The following is a 16,178-nucleotide window of genomic DNA, read 5'->3' as shown; positions in this document are numbered from 1 at the left end:
CATGGTTGCTGCACCCCCACCCCGGCTGACAGTGACCTTGGGAAGGCCAGATGGCTTCATCACGGGCATTTCCCAACAGCGACTGCAGGCATTTGGGATGAAGTAATTCTTTGTTGCCGGGAGCTGTCACGTATTGCAGGTTTTAGCATTCCTGCCCCTACATTCTAAATGCCAGTAACCTTCCTCACCCAAGTGCTCCACCCCCATTTCTATTTTTTTTTTAAGATTTTTAGAGAGGGGAGAGAGAAAGAGAAAGGGGTGGGGAGAAGTGGGAAGCATCAACTTGTAGGCAGTACCATCCAGTTCATTTGAGAATAATTACTTTTTTTTTTTTTCTGAAGAGAGAAGTGAGGAGGCAGAGACAAATTCCTGAATGCACCCCGACTGGGATCCACCCGGCATGCCCACTAGGGGGCGATGCTCCGCCCATCTGGGGTGTTGCTCCATTGCAACCAGAGCCATTCTAGCACCTGAGGCAGAGACCATAGAGCCATCCTCAGTGCCCGGGCCAACTTTGCTCCAATGGAGCCTTGGCTGCGGGAGGGGAAGAGAGAGATAAAGAGAAAGGAAGGGGAAGGGTGGAGAAAGCAGATGGGTGCTTCTCCTGTGTGCTCTGGCCAGGAATCGAACCCATGACTTCCACACGCTGGGCCGACGCTCTACCACTGAGCCAGCCACCCAGGGCTGAAGAACAATTACTTTTAAAAGTAATGTATACGGCCTAGCGTGCGGAGGACCCGGGTTCGATTCCCGGCCAGGGCACACAGGAGAAGCACCCATTTGCTTCTCCACCCCTCCGCCGCACTTTCCTCTCTGTCTCTCTCTTCCCCTCCCGCAGCCAAGGCTCCATTGGAGCAAAGATGGCCCAGGCGCTGGGGATGGCTCTGTGGCCTCTGCCCCAGGCGCTAGAGTGGCTCTGGTCGCAATATGGCGACGCCCAGGATAGGCAGAGCATCGCCCCCTGGTGGGCAGAGCGTCGCCCCCTGGTGGGCGTGCCGGGTGGATCCCGGTCGGGCGCATGCGGGAGTCTGTCTGACTGTCTCTCCCCGTTTCCAGCTTCAGAAAAATGAAGAAAAAATAAATAAATAAATAAATAAAAGTAATGTATAGGCCTGACCTGTGGTGGTGCAGTGGATAAAGCGTCAACCTGGAACGCTGAGGTCATCAGTTCAAAACCCTCTGCTTGCCTGGCCAAAGCACATATGGCAGTTGATGCTTCCTGCTCCCACCCTTCTCTCTCTCTCCTCTCTAAAATGAGTAAATAAAATCTTTTTTAAAAAAGTAATGTATAAATTACCAAGAACAGAATCTCCATAGTCTAAGATACTGGCTTTTTCCATGAAGACTTTTTCCAGATTCAAGCCTGGCTTAGTTGTGTTCAGATCAAATGTTGCTGCACGCCGCCCCATCCTCAGGCTTCCCGTTCAAAGAACGGCCTTTCTCAGGAGCCCCGAGCCTGGCCCCGACTCGGGCGGAGGTTTCAGTGGAACCCCAGGCACGTCGCCTACCCTCCCTGGGGCTTAAACTCCTCGGAAATAGGGGGAATCACTCCATCACTAGACCTTTTCACCTGGTTGTTTTAAGTCAGAGAATGAGCGTGAAGATTATAAAGTGTAGAGAATATGATTTGGCGGCTCTGTGGCATCTTGACTGGTGACTACAGTGACGGTAGTATTTGTCCCCAGTCCGCACAGCCTCCTCCCTGGCTGACGCAGGAAAAGGTAGGTCTCTGCGTTTCTCTTCCCCTTCCCCAGGCCCACCTTGTCACCTGCCCTGGTTGCCGGATGATCAAGTAGAAAGTCCATGTGCTTTAAACAGGACATGCGATTTTAAATGACCTCCCTAACCGGCTCTTTTTTGTCTTTCCAGTTTTCCCCCAATTATACTTCCACATGATACACCAGAGAAGAAAGGTCCTTTCTCATACTGAAGAACACAAGAAATTCGAATAGCTCCTGTTTCCTGCACCCCTCCAAAAAAACAGACTTTTCAATGACAAAAAAATGCTGCAGACTTTTTTGAGTTCCCAATACGTTTCATAGAAAATAAGTAAGAACTATTTTTAAAATACTAAACAAGACAAAAGAAAAAGCAAAATCCAGTGTCACACAGGCCTGGTATTTTATAAAATTAAAAATAAAAACCCACAAAAAACAAAAGAACAGCTGTTACATGAAACATCCTGGCCAGTCCATTCGGCATGCTCTCCAACCACAAGTTCCCGATGTCCGTGATGGCGCTAGGAAGGGGCTTGGCACTCCGCCCTGCTCCTCTCATGTACCTGATCAATAAAGATCTGCAGCACTGAACACCCGAGAGTCCCGGTCTGAGGAGCGCAGCGGTCGCGGCCGAGCTCCGTTTCTGTCTGCAGTGTATGTAGGGTTCCCTCTTCAGATGCTTGACTGCATGCTGGAAACTATTTGTGCTATTGAAGCAGCAAACTTTGTTCTCTGGAATGCTCTGAGGTTATGGCTGGGACCTTTCCCCTCGTATCTAGTGAATGAAATACACAGTTTGTATGTTTGTGAAGCTTTGGGGTAGTACCCATAATCAGAAAACAACTAGCACCCTTTTGTTTGTTTTCAGTTGAGTCGTTACTGCCTGCCACTGAGAAACGTGCTTGAATTATTAAGTATGTGTACGTTGTAGAGAACCTACCTTCTCCGGGGCTCAGCCTCACTGTATTTTTACAAAATGTCAGTGCTCAGAAAGGGAAGTTTCATCGCTAGTAAATGACAAGTTCCTTTCACAGTCCCATTCCCAGAACCCCTCTGAGTAGTGCATTTGCCAGTAGATATTCTCATTTATGGACCTAAAACCAGTCTAGTCACAGAGTAGCGAATATGTTATTGGAAACACGTGGAAGGTGTTAGTTTAGAAATGTAGTCCAGAACACTCAGGAATAGGTTTCTACACCCTTACTATTTTACGTTTCAATTTCATGAAACTCTTCGGTTGGGTATTTTTCCTAATTCTGGTCCTCTATCATTCCTGTCATATTTTAAGTCCAGAGACAGTGAGATGTTCCAGTTGGGCAGTCATGAGCTAAAAGCAGTTATCATCCTACACGTTGGAGCAGCCAACAAATACTTTGGTCATATGGACATTGTCTAATTGACATCATGTCTTTATACCATTTCATTGCTTAACTTCAAGAAAGGGTTGGATGAAACCGGAAAGCCCGAGGTTAGACGTGCATTAGATTTTAAACAGGATGTGCTTTGTGGAGCCTCTTTTTTCCCTTTTTTTCTTAATTGGTTGATCTTTAAAACTTTAAAAGTCTAGCTTGATATCAGAGTGTTATAATGGAAAACTAATTTTTTAAATGCTTATTTTCATAGGGGCTTGAGAAGAAAATATGCAGCCTAAAATTTAATACAGGCAGATGTGCAATAAATTACTTTTGAATATTAAAACTCTGCGTTCTAAAGTCAGCCCTCTCGGGCATATCGAGATTAGAATCTGTTCTTGGATTTGATAAACAAAATATGTGGGAAAGATTGTATTTCATGCTTTTTCTCTTTTTATTTTTCCAAAATGTATTTCTACTGTAAAATAGAATCAATTTGGGTTATATTAGCCTTATTAGTTAATTTGGGTACGATTTTTTCTGTTGTTTTTGGAATAGTTAGTAGACAATGGGATAGAAAATGCAGGTTTTTCAGGATTGCTGAGTTGGTTTTATTCAGGCCTTTCTATTATAATTTGAAAAGAACACAGCAAACAACTCCTGTATTTTTTTGTACATCAAACATTTAAAATGCTTATGGCAGATAAGTAAGAGATGCCACATGTCCTTCAGTCACCTCTCTCGTTAACCAGTGTCTTTAGCTCCAAGAGAAATCAATTTTTTCCTTTGAAGTGGTGGCATCGTTTTATGAACTGAGACTGTCTAACCCCACCAAATGTTCCATCTTACACAGTGTGGATGGAGAAGATGGTATTTGGTGGGTATTTTGCCAGACAACAGTGTTCATTCCAGGGCAGTCAAAGGCAGCCGCCCCCTGGGGGGATGTTTCAGATCGCCCCTTCGGGGACCACCCTCTGGCAGAGAATTCTGTGAGGTACACAGTAGTGCTTTGTAGACTCAAGCTGCTAATTTGCATCTTGCTGTGTTGTTTGCTAAGGTTGGGATCATTCGTGTATCACATATTGCCTGTTATGAAAGGCACCATGGGGAGTCGGCCCTGGTAGAAAGCACCACCCTCCCGGGCTAGGGCGCACCCCTGGAGCGACTCCCCAGAGGGCAGGCATTACAGAGGCGCGCCAGGAGACTGTGCCCTCATTTCCACTTGTGCTTTTGGTTATTCATTTGTAATAAAAGGTTGGCATTGATGTGGTACACGCTACAACTTATTTCCTATTCTGAGTTTCAGATAAAACATCAAAATCAGTACATACTGCTTCTTTGAAATTTGGGTAAAAATTTATATGAGCATATATATATATAGTCATTTTTGTATTTTTTCTATGTTGTGAAAACCAAAATTGTAATTTTATAAGTCTTTGATTCACTAAAATTCTATAATTTAAATGTACTTTTTGTATATTTAGAAATAAGGCATTGAGAGACTATGCTTAACTTTCTATGCATGCATTTGGAAGCTGTTTTTACTTGATAATGTTAATCTAGTAGTAAGTTGTATTCATAAAATACCGATCTGTGTTGCATTTCAAATAAACTGGTGTGTGCTCTGCCTGGACTTGAAATACTGACCAGTGAGTCTTGTGATTTTTCACATGAAGTCAGCCTAAAAGTGGTGGAGTAAGAATTTGGAAAAGTTTCAGTTCTGTCACAGATTACAGCTCTGACAGTTTTAAAATATATTTCTGCTAGTCATAATGGTTCTGCACTTACAGGAAAACAGATTATATTAAGAGGTTTCCAAAAGCCATTCTTCCTGCCAGTCTTCAAGCTCACCAAATCTGTCTCAGCCTGGCTGTAGGGTCGGGATTCTTTGTGTAAGTGGGCAGGAAATCCCAGAACCTCATCAGTAAAAGATTGGGAACCCCTGTCTTACAGTGTGGTTGTTTTTTAAATCTGATTCTTCTCATATAAGTTGAAAGGGGAAATACTGTTGCCCAGCAATATTTATCATCTATTCAAACCAGCACCTGGCCAAGGGGGCGGGTACCTCCTCATAAAGCCTGCCCTACAGAACAATGCTAGGTGCTGCTTCACGCACCTGACACTGTGGGAAGGACCCCGACAGGACACTCAGACTGGCCACTTCTGACCTGCTAGTTCTAGACCCCAGAGTGTCTTCACCTCACAATGAAAGTACCAATGTCTCCATGTGCTGGGCACTTTCTAGTTGTTTCTTTGGGTGATTTCTGTTGTTTACCTCCAGCAGTAGCATGCCCCCACCCGAGTCCACCAGGTCTTCCTCAGGAGTAACTGTCACCATTGCCCACCAATTGTCAGATCGCCCCTTCTGACAATTGGGAGTGGTCCTAAAGGGAGTGGTCTTTATTCCAAAGGAGAACATTTTCTTTCTGAGTGCTGTCTGGTCTCAGTTAGGGTATTACCAGCCTATTGGTTATAGTTAGAGCCACCTCACTCATATGGAGTCTAATCTGTTTCAGAGATAGGCTTTTTACCTATGAAAAAAAAATTTTTTGCAACTAAAACTGAGAACCAGATGGGAAAGTGAATAGTAGAGGCAACCCAGCAAATACCACTTTTACTATCAATGGGTGGTAATGGAAACCAGGGCTTTCTAATTTGTCATTGTCATATTTTGTGGCAATTACGTGTGCTATGTTAACACAAGCCCCAGCCTGAGGAATTGCCGTTGGTAAATTAAGAGACTTGCTGTTCACACTGCATTCCCAAAATACTGCTGTGTTCTGTTCCCCTTAACAAGAAGGAAGACTAGCTTTGTAAATTCTTATTATTTTTAATCTCAACCTTACAAATAGACTGCCTCATTGTCATACAGTTTAGTGGCGAAGAACTTGATCTAAGCAACTATTACCAAAAATAGCCATACCTATTAACATTCCACTGCCTGCAGCTGAGAACCAGACTTCGAAGGAGCTGTGTGAGGTTTTTGACCACTTTCTTTTAGACATGACTATTTAATCCCTTTTGTTTTCAAGTTTAGAGAGATACCCCTTAGTGGTAGGTCTCATTACCAAAAATAATCTTTTTCCCACAAAAGGCAATTCACCCTGAAAGTCTCTTGTTGAGCAAAAATAAAATGTGTGAGAGAGGTTATGTACATAAGGAGCTAGTACACATTTCATAAATTGTTGTAATTGGAAATTGTGTTCTGCTCACTAAATCCAGAACATAGACTTATTACCACAGCAGCTCTTTTACATCTGCCTTTGACCTGGGTGGGTGCAATCCAGATACCTTTCCAGATGCTACACTTGGTTAAAGCCCAAACGTCCTTTCTCTCTCCCCTGCTGCTGTAGCCAGGATGCCCCGCTGGGGGGCAGCACTTCACAAGTGATCAGGGGCCTTGGGAGTAAAAGGACTTTGAGAACCGGCTTCAGTCCAAGGACGCGGAAGGGGCAGAGAGACACTAATGAATATTGGTTATGGATCTCAAGTGTCTACCTAAAGTAAAGGTAGTCAGACATTAGCATGCTCCGCAGTGGTACAGGAAATAACACCTTTTAGAACAAAGAAACCAGCGTGGCTATCTGCTGGGAAGCTCCATCTATTCCCTGCTCACTTCGGCATGGACCTTGCAGGCTGCCTGGTTTTGAAACGCCACGGGCTTTTGGAGCTGGTCAGAAGGCAGGTGTTAGCACTCTTGTTTAACAGAGAGCCTGCTTGTTAATCTTTGGAACATTCAGGGAGAGTTCCCACTATTCTCTGTCTGGATATTTTTGGAGAGTGGCCTGGGCCATGAGAAAATGTCAGGCCACCTTATAAGGCCACATCTGGCCCCGGAATGCTTGTCTGCAGCATATCCAGTACACTCTGTGGGTGTGAATCAACTTGACTCTGGACTGTGGGTTTTCTCAGAGATGTAAAATGCTTCTATTCATGCCATGAACAATTCCCACTCTAACTGGTTTAAAGTCTCCCTCAAAAGAGAGCTATTTAAATGACACCAATTTTGGACATCCCAAGTAGAATGGCACGTGTAAACCGGTAGTGTCCTCCACCACCACACTAGCTGTGCAGCTGATAGTAATGGTCTCCCACAGGTGGTTTGCTTACAGAACTGGTGCGTGTCAGAGCGCAATGCACAGAGCTAGTGACCCTGGGAGCTCCGAGTGACCCTGGGAGCATGGATAGGTTAGGGCAGGGGTCCCCAAACTGCGGCCCCCTGAGGCCATTTATCCAGCCCCCGCCGCACTTCCGGAAGGGGTACCTCTTTCATTGGTGGTCAGTGAGAGACACAAAGCATAGCATCGCTCACATACAGTACTACCAGTGACGTGGGATGCACGCCTCACGGCTCCGGAAGCACGTCACATCACTTGTTACATCTGGCAGTGACAAATATGGAACCAGACACTGACCATCTCATTAGCCAAAAGCAGGCCCGTAATTCCCATCAAAATACTGGTCAGTTTATTGATTTAAATTTACTTGTTCTTTACTTTAAATATTGTATTTGTTCCTGTTTTGTTTTTTTACTTTAAAATAAGATATGTGCAGTGTGCATAGGGATTTGTTCATAGTTTTTTTTTTTATAATCCGGCCCTCCAATGGTCTGAGGGACAGTGAACTGGCCCCCTGTGAAAAAAGTTTGGGGACCCCTGGGTTAGGGAGAGGGCGGCTCTGTGGTTTAAACAGTTGACACAAAATTAAAGTTTTCTCTCCTGAACATTTCAGACTTTCTGCATATGAATGCAGTGTATAAACCTGGAGTGGGGAGGGTGCTGGTACAGGATTTTCAAAAGTTATTTTGACTTTTAATCCTTGAAACCTCTTCAGGGCTAAATCTGCTTGAACACCTTGAAAAATACTCACCTGGGCCTGACCTGTGGTGGCGCAGTGGAGAAAGCCTCAACCTGGAACGCCGAGGTTGCCGGTTTGAAACCCAGGGCTTGCCTGGTCAAGGCTCATATAGGAGTTGATGCTTCCTGCTCCTCCTCCTCTTCTCTCTCTAAAATGAATTAAAAAATAAAAAAAAATGAAGAAAAAGAAAAATACTCATCTTGCAGCTTCCCCGTGGGGAGTGTTAACCCATCCAGAGGAAAAAACAAGAGATGGGGCTTAGCCTGGGGTCTGGGAAGATTGTCCTTTTTTGTTGTTTTTAATAAACCACCATCATCAAATAGGGAAGTGAATGATTAGATGGAGACCCCGGGTGTCAGCTGCCCGAGATGGAGTCTATCACCTGCTGCTTACCCGTGGACCTTAAAGGTGTCCCCCAGGGATGGGAGCATGTTCACTAGAGGCCTGGCGGGGACCAGCAGCCCCTGTGGTGCCTCACGAGCTTAAACCCCCAAGCTGGGTCAGTCCAGCTGCCCATCCCCCGGGCCTGCACCCGCTACTGAACACACATTCACGTGCCCGCTGTCAGCCCCTCCTCCAGGCTCCTGTCTGTGAGGCGCATGGTGTCTGGAGACTGTCTTCCACTTTCCCAACTGTCGCCAGGTGGTGGCTGCTTTGTCCTGATGCGCCCTGTTATCTGACAAGGCCTTAGAACTCCTTTTGTTCTGGATTGCATGCTCCCCGCATTAGCTCACCACATAGACCCGTATGAGCCAGAGAAGCCAGCACTACACAAAGGCAGTCCAAGGCCCCAAGGGGACACATGACTTTCCCCAGGCCACACAGGGAGACACAGAAGTGGGACTAGCCCTCAGCCACCCCCCTGCTAGGGCAGCCCAGGGCTGTGGGCCCCTTCTGCCCGTACCAATCCCATGGCTTTGCTGAAGCTTCCTCCTCCCTTCCTCTTCTCCCTGTTTCCCAATCTTCCTGACCCCTGATCCTTCAACCTCCCCCCCCAACCCTCCTGCCAGACTCCACTGTTGTCACCATTATCGTGAACCTCAGTGCCCCCTACCTTCCCAGTGTGCCCTGGGGCAGAACCCCGAGAGAGGTCGGTCCAGCTGCTCCCCTTCCCTGTACCTCTCACACCGGGGCTGCCCGCCTGGCACTCTGTCCATGATTCCTGTTTAACTCCATCCTGAAGCCTCTCACTCTCAGACCAGGAAGCACCCCAAATTCCACCCTTGTCCTCTTATTAGAATGAAAGGGATGACCTTCCATCCAAAGTGAATCCCTCCCTTATGCTCTAGAGTCTAGATGTTTCTTTCCATCACTCGCCCCCTCCGGGACCTCCTTCCAACAGTCTCATCCTCTGTCCTTTCTCTTCGCTAGTTCTTCCCACCAGCTGCCTCCTCATCCTGGCCTTGGTCCCGTCCACGTGGAGGAACCCCTCTGTCTCTCACCTCCTGGTCTCTCCCCATCACCCAGCCAGGCTCTTCCCGTGCCCTGACTCGGCTCTGCTCACGGTCACTGCTGACCTCTTTGTGACGCAATCCTGTGCATGGTTGAAATTGGGCTGCCATCCTGCTGGACGTTAGAAATATGGAGTGACTTTGGAGTAGATGGGGGTGCCGGCAATGCCCAATCCTGTTCAGAACTCTCATTTCTCCTCCCTGCTGACTATGTGTACAAAGGAAATAATGGGGAGCCAGCCAAAAAAAGAGGGTAATAGTCAACTGCGGCTTTATCTACAGGGGAGCGTTCTGGTTAGTTGGGCCAAACCTTAGAGGACACTCCTCCTTCCTAAACTAGTAACAAGTGGTTGCTCAGACTAAAGGAAACCATGAGGCCTGCTCAGCTCACCTCCCACTGCGCCCTGATTCTTCTCCACCCCCCATCTCCCCACTGACAGGGAGAAAGGCTGAGCCAGCACGCCGCCGCCACCAGGGGGAGACACTCAAAGACGGTGTGTGTGCCGCCAGGGCACCAGGCTGACCTAGGCTGCTGGAAGCCTCGGCTGGGAGGACAGGAAGGCACCCGGGGAGAAAGCAAGTCCTGCTCTGCATACCGCTAACAGCCAGGAGACCCAGAGGAGAGAGCCACGCCCTGTACACTGACCCCTTCGTGCACATTGCTCCCTCTTAGGGATGAGCTAAGACGCGCTGGGGGGGGGGGGGGGGGGGAGAGACCTGGAGTCCTTCCCAGGAAGGCAACCTCATTCTTGAAATGATCTTGGATCTGGAAGGCCTGCTCTTCCGGTTTCCTCCTGCCTCTTTGACCAACTTTCTCAGTCTCTTCTGCCTGCCCCTGACTCAGATGTTTTCAACCTGACTGCATCAAGAAACACTCAGGGTGCCGGACAAAGTCAGGTCCCTTGGTTCCGTCAAACCTACGTGGTCTGACTCGCTGGAGATGGAGTGTGGGGGTCCCTTTCTATGCCAGTCTCACAGTGCAGACACTGCCTGCGGGGCCCTGAGAGTTCTAACTCCTCACTGGAAACCGGCCCTGACCAGCAGCCTCTCCGGAGAATATCTGGCCCTCAGACATGTCCTGTTTGGCCCACATCATATATGTTTTAATTGAGTCAGTTGCCAACACTTTAAAATTGAGCAACGTCATGGCTTCGTCTAAGAGAAATCAGAAGATGAGGCAACAGTTTCCATATGTTGGGAACCGGTGAGAACCAGAAAGGGCTACCCCACTGGGTCCAGTGGTAGGGAGGGACTGAGCTGAGGCCCCATGCCACCTGTCCAGAGACCCTTTGGCCAGCCAGTCCCTCGGGCATCTAAGGCAGCAGCTGGAGTGGGGGAGTATGGCTGCTACAGCTCCAAGTTCCCTCTCCAAGCCGATGCCTCCGGCCGGAACGGAGGCTGCATCCATGACGGTGCTCTGCCGGACACCTCCACCTGGACACCTCCACCTAGACACCTCCACCTGGAAGGCACGTGCGCACCTAGGCGCAGCTGATCCCAAAGGCATGTACCGCATCGTCCTCTCCCCCGCCACAAACCTCTCCCGCATCCTCGTCTTCCCAGCTCGCTGAATGGCACCCGCCCACCAGCTGCTCAAGCCAAGAACCCGAGAGTCATCTTCCCTCCTCTGCATCCTCAGGGGCCCTCACTTGAGTGTTTAATCACTTGCCAAATCCTGTCAATTCCATCTCCTGAGGGTGGGCTGCATCTATCACCTCCCCCCCTCCCCCTCGCTTGTCCAAGACGCCACCATCACAGCTGGACAGCAGCAGTGGCCTCCCCGCTGGCTCCGGCCTTCCCCTCTTGCCCTCCCCTCACACTCATTCTCCATAGAGCAGCCAGAATAGCATTTTAAAAAACAGGCATTATCATGTTGTACCCTCTTTAAGCCCTGACTCTCCATCACTCCTGGTGTCAAGTCCACACCCCGACCGTGTCCCAGCGACCTCTGTGACCCGTGTCTGCTTCCGTCACCAGCCCCTCCGTGCCCAGGTTCCACGGAAGCCTCCCAGACCCTCGGGACACTGGGCTTTGACCTCCGGGCCATGGCTAACCGCACTCCCTCTGCGGGGAGACTCCTCACTTCCCTCCACCTGGCCCATTCCTCCCGTCCTTCTTCCACCCTTGGCAGGGCTGCGGCCCCGCTCGGGAGGACCGCCCTGAGGCGGAGTCCTGGGGTTGATTGCGCAGGGGTTCCTCGCCCTGAGGCGGAGTCCTGGGGCTGATTGCGCAGGGGTTCCTCGCCCTGAGGCGGAGTCCTGGGGCTGATTGCGCAGGGGTTCCTCGCCCTGAGGCGGAGTCCTGGGGCTGATTGCGCAGGGGTTCCTCGCCCTGAGGCGGAGTCCTGGGGTTGATTGCGCAGGGGTTCCTCGCGGACGCTCCCACAGTGCCAGGGCTGCCCAAGAAAGGCCAGGAGACCCAGTTAAGAGAGAATGTCAGGTAACAGTGAAGGGTTTTCTCATGTAAGTATGCCTCGTGCAGTACTGGAATTTGCTGAATCACCGTGGCAGTGCCCGCACCTCCCTCTGCGTCCTCATTGCCACCTTCTCTCACCTGTTTGCCTGTCGACCACGCTGTGATTTCAGTGGGCCTGGCTCGGCCTCCTCCAAATTAGGTACCACTGAATTTTCAGGGCCAAGCCTCCCACTGGGGCTCGGGAGACTGGCGGGAAACTTACACACATGATTAAATAGGGTCCTCTCAGATGCTGATAAATTCTCTGAAGATACTTGCCACGGCAGGGTGTTAGGAAGGTGCTGGCTTGCTGCTTTGGCTGGTGCGCTCAGGCGGGCTTCTCTGAGGAGTGACGGACCCCACAGCGGTCTCCCCCCACCATGCCGCCTCCCTGTCCCTTGGAGCACAGGACACTGATGGGGTACAGGGGGTTTATTAGGATGAACAACCTCTCAAAGAAAACAGCTGCAGACTCCTCAGAAACATTTAGTCTTCCCGGGACCTGGTTCCCCGAGAAGCCTGTGGGAGGTGGGGGGCCGAGGGGGGCTCTACCTCTGGGACCCCAGGCTGCAGCGTCCTGCACGGTGAGTCTGACCACCGAGGGCCTGAACTGAAAACGTTCCCCAGGACTCAGCCTTTTTCTCAGCAACTTTTCATCTGCAGAGCTGTTGATAGCTGAGGCTGGTTACGAGGATTCCCCGCAGGCCTGTTGGTGGCCTGTCTGCGGCAGCCCAGGCCTGGAGCCTCCCCACAGTGCCCAGGGTACACAGGTGTGTGCCTACAGGCCACGGGCACCGCTGACCACGGGCACGGCAGCCAACATCTCTCTGATCACCTCTGCCTCTTCTCCCCGGTGTCGGGACAGCCAGTCAGCCTGTCTTCCTGGAAGCTCCCAGCACTGACCACAGCCTGCCTCCTGGCAGCTTGGGTCACTTCCCATCACATCCAATGTGAGGAAACATAAGCTGCCCCACCTGCCCCGTGGAGGGCTGTCACTGAATCCCACTGCCCCACACCTTCCCGAACTGCCAGCCCACACCGTACATGAGGGAACCGTGATGTGCCACATGCTGGCATTGTCACCTCCAGCCTCCACTTATCCAAGTTGGAAACTGATGCCAAGGAGAGAAAGGGACACAAGTGGTCAGTGGCAGAGCTGGGCCAGTCCTCACCCACCCACAGCCCAGCCACAGGACGCCCTGCAGGCCCTTCTGGGCACGCTCCTCTGGGGCCCGAGCGTCCCACCAGGGCAGGCGGAGCCTCAGCCACCACGCTGTGACCCCAGGTGTAGACTGTAGAACCGGGCCCTGCGGAGGGGGTGACGGATACTGCCCGCACCTGCAGGCTCGGAGCACACACCAGGGGGCGCTGTGCCAGGGGGGCCTGTGAGGGCTGAGGGCAGCGGAGGAGGGGAGTCTGCCCTGGGGTCCAGGTGAAGCCCTGTGGCTGTAACAGCTCAACCTGGCCGTATGAGGGTTTGCCAGGGCTCCTAAGGGTAGTTAGCCAGGCACGGCAGTCTGGGGGCTGCTCCCCAAAGTCCCAGCTCCCAGCATCAGCCCCTCGCCCACCAGCTGAAGAAGCACAGCCTGAGATGCAGCCTGCAAGTGAGGAACCCAGGGGCTGGCCCGGCCGCCCACCCGTCAGGAACCTCAGCCCAGAGCCGGCGCTGTTGGCTCGCCTGGTAAATTTAGAAAAGTCAGGCTCCAGTTGCTCCCTGTTCCCTACCAAGTGTGAACTGCACCCATCACATGGAAATGTGATTCACTTCTCAGCCCAGGCTGAGCGCTTCCCACCGCCTCCGAGCGGCTCCCTCCCTGCCCGCTCCTGCACCGCTGCCTCGCCCTGTGGAGGAGCCCCTGGGGGGGGCAGGCAGCTGGGGGGGGCAAAGGCCCAATGCCTCTTCTGCACCTTCCTGTAGCACTTTCTCTGTGTCCTTTCTTTCTGGAAGTCTAGATGCCTGCTTGCTTCTTCACAGCCTCACAGCCCTCAGCTCCCAGGCTGCCCGCCCCCTGCTCCTCCTGGGGTCTTTAGAAGCCCTAGACCAGCTCACAGTCTGGTGTGAGACCCTGATGGGAACAGAGGCTGCACCCTGGCCACCTGGAGGCTTTTTTCTTTTTCTAAAATGATATTCTAACTGGTTTTGGTTACCAACATTTTTAAATTAAGAGAGTTCACATTTTAAAAATTAATTTCCTGCTTCTCTTGAGAAAGGGCCTGAAGCTCTGGGTACCTTCCTGCGGGCACCCGGCGGGGGCGGGGGGGGGGCTGCCCCTCTCCACTGCGGCTCCTTGGGCCACCCCACCAGGCTGGGCGTCCATTTCTGCTCCCTGCCTGGGCACAGGAGGGATCCTACTACAGCAGGTCTCTATCTGGATGTGCCTCCAACAGGTGCAAGGCAGGTGTATGCCCCCTGTCCCAGGGGCACCCAGGAGATGCGATTTCTTGACACCTCCTTTAATTATTCATGCTCTGCGTTCCTCAGTCTTCCCGATCATCTCCTTTTTCCTCTGCACCCCTTCTCGTGCCCTGTGTAAATGGCTCACCCAGCACCCACCTCCCAAACCCTGCCTGGTCCCTTGGAGACGGGGTGGCAGGGAGGTCTGCAGTCAGGCCTGAGTTTGATTCCTGCCATCACCAGGTCCCTGTGCCGCCCTCACAGCAATGGTGGGGCAATACATACCTAGTATGTGGCTGCCCTGAGGGCTGAATGGCTGTCCTGGCCCCTGACTGGTCAGAGGAGCTGAGTCTGTTTCCATGGGGAGCAGAGCAGAGGCTGCAGCCATCTCTCCAGGCACCGCGGGCACCTCACCCACTTCCCCACCCTGTGTTCCCAGGAAAGAGGCCAACTGCCCAGGCGGCCCCACAGAGAGGCCCAGAGGTGGCAGTGGCTCTGGCCCTTGAGGGCAAGAACTGAGTCTCAAAGGACTTTAGGCCCAGGCTGGGCTCCCCCCGCCCAGGAGGCCAGGTCAGTGGGACAAGCAGGAACCTCAGGCCATGTGTTCCCCTCCTCCCTCCAAATGGCCGTCTCCAGCACCTGCTCCAGCGCAGGGCCCCAGGCCCCAGGCCCCAGGCCCCAGCACCGGAGTCTGCCAGCGAGGCCAGCTATGGGGTCTGAAGGAGAGCAGCACAGGAGGCCTGACCAGCACCCGGTGACGGCCCCACCTCTCCTCCAACTGGGCGGCGTCAGCATGGTGGAAGGGCACTAGACTTTGTACAGAACCCCGTCACAGAGGCCCCGCTAGGATACTCCCCCCTCCTCGCCATGCGCTAGTGCCTGAGGTTCTGCTTTGTCATTTCTTGTCACTTGGGGGCTCCATAAGCCTGCAGGACTCCCCTCACAGTGACCACAGTGCCTACTCACTCTCAAGCCAAGCTATTACTGGGGGGGACTGGGCAGACACTAGAGGGGATGGCGAGTCTGGGACCAGGTTCCCTGGGTCAGCTGATTGTCACCTGGTGAAAGGGGACAGCCTCACCCTTTCTGGATGTAAATGAGGGCTTTGGGGGGTGAGGGAAGAAGAAGGGACAGTCACTCACAGTGACCAAGCCAGTGGATCTCCAAAGGAGAACCTGTTACCTCGCAAGCTAAACTCAAGCCATGTGTAGGGCTGTGCTTTCCCGGTCTCCAGAGGACAGTCCACGCTTGTCTCTTCCGGCTCTGGTGGCTCCAGGCCACCTTGGTTTATGGTGGCATCACTCCAGTCTCTGCCTCTGTCTTCCCACGGCCTTCTCCCCTGGACCTCTGCATCCCGAAGCCCTCTTTTCTTTTCTTTTCTTTTCTCTCACACAAACACTAGTCATTGAATTTACAGCCCACCCTAAATCCCAAATGGTCTCATCTTGACCATAAAATGAGAGCTTAATCCCTAATTATGTTTGCAGATCTTGTTTCCAAATAAGGCCACACTCACAGGGCCCAGGGGTCTTGACCTATCTTTTGGTGGGGGACACTGTTTGGTCCACTGCCCTCAGTTTCCTTCTCGATAGAATGGGGGTAATGGCCCTGGCCAGTTGGCTCAGCGGTAGAGCGTCGGCCTGGCGTGCGGGGGACCCGGGTTCGATTCCCGGCCAGGGCACATAGGAGAAGCACCCATTTGCTTCTCCACCCCCTCCTCCTTCCTCTCTGTCTCTCTCTTCCCCTCCCACAGCCAAGGCTCCATTGGAGCAAAGATAGCCCAGGCGCTGGGGATGGCTCCTTGGCCTCTGCCCCAGGCGCTAGAGTGGTTCTGGTCGAGGCAGAGCGACACCCTGGAGGAGCAGAGCATCGCCCCCTGGTGGGCAGAGCTTCACCCCTGGTGGGCGTGCCGGGTGGATACCGGTTGGGCGCATGCAGGAGTCTGTCTGAC

The 16,178-nt window shown here is 51.8% G+C and overlaps 1 protein-coding gene across 1 annotated transcript in view; it reads left to right on the top strand.

Annotated features, from left to right (window-relative positions):
- Positions 1-4,716, top strand: part of HACD2 (3-hydroxyacyl-CoA dehydratase 2) — a 111,135-nt gene extending 106,419 nt beyond the window's left edge. The window contains exon 7 of the mRNA XM_066347944.1: positions 1,870-4,716. Coding sequence (XP_066204041.1) covers positions 1,870-1,952 — 83 coding nt within the window. The 3' untranslated portion in view covers positions 1,953-4,716. The remainder of the gene's footprint in view (positions 1-1,869) is intronic.
- The last annotated feature ends 11,462 nt before the right edge of the window (positions 4,717-16,178 follow it).

This window comes from Saccopteryx leptura, chromosome 8 (genome assembly GCF_036850995.1).
Source record: "Saccopteryx leptura isolate mSacLep1 chromosome 8, mSacLep1_pri_phased_curated, whole genome shotgun sequence".
Taxonomy (NCBI): Eukaryota; Metazoa; Chordata; class Mammalia; order Chiroptera; family Emballonuridae; genus Saccopteryx; species Saccopteryx leptura.
The sequence above is the reverse complement of the archived record's forward strand: the minus strand, read 5'-3'. Positions and strand labels throughout refer to the sequence as shown.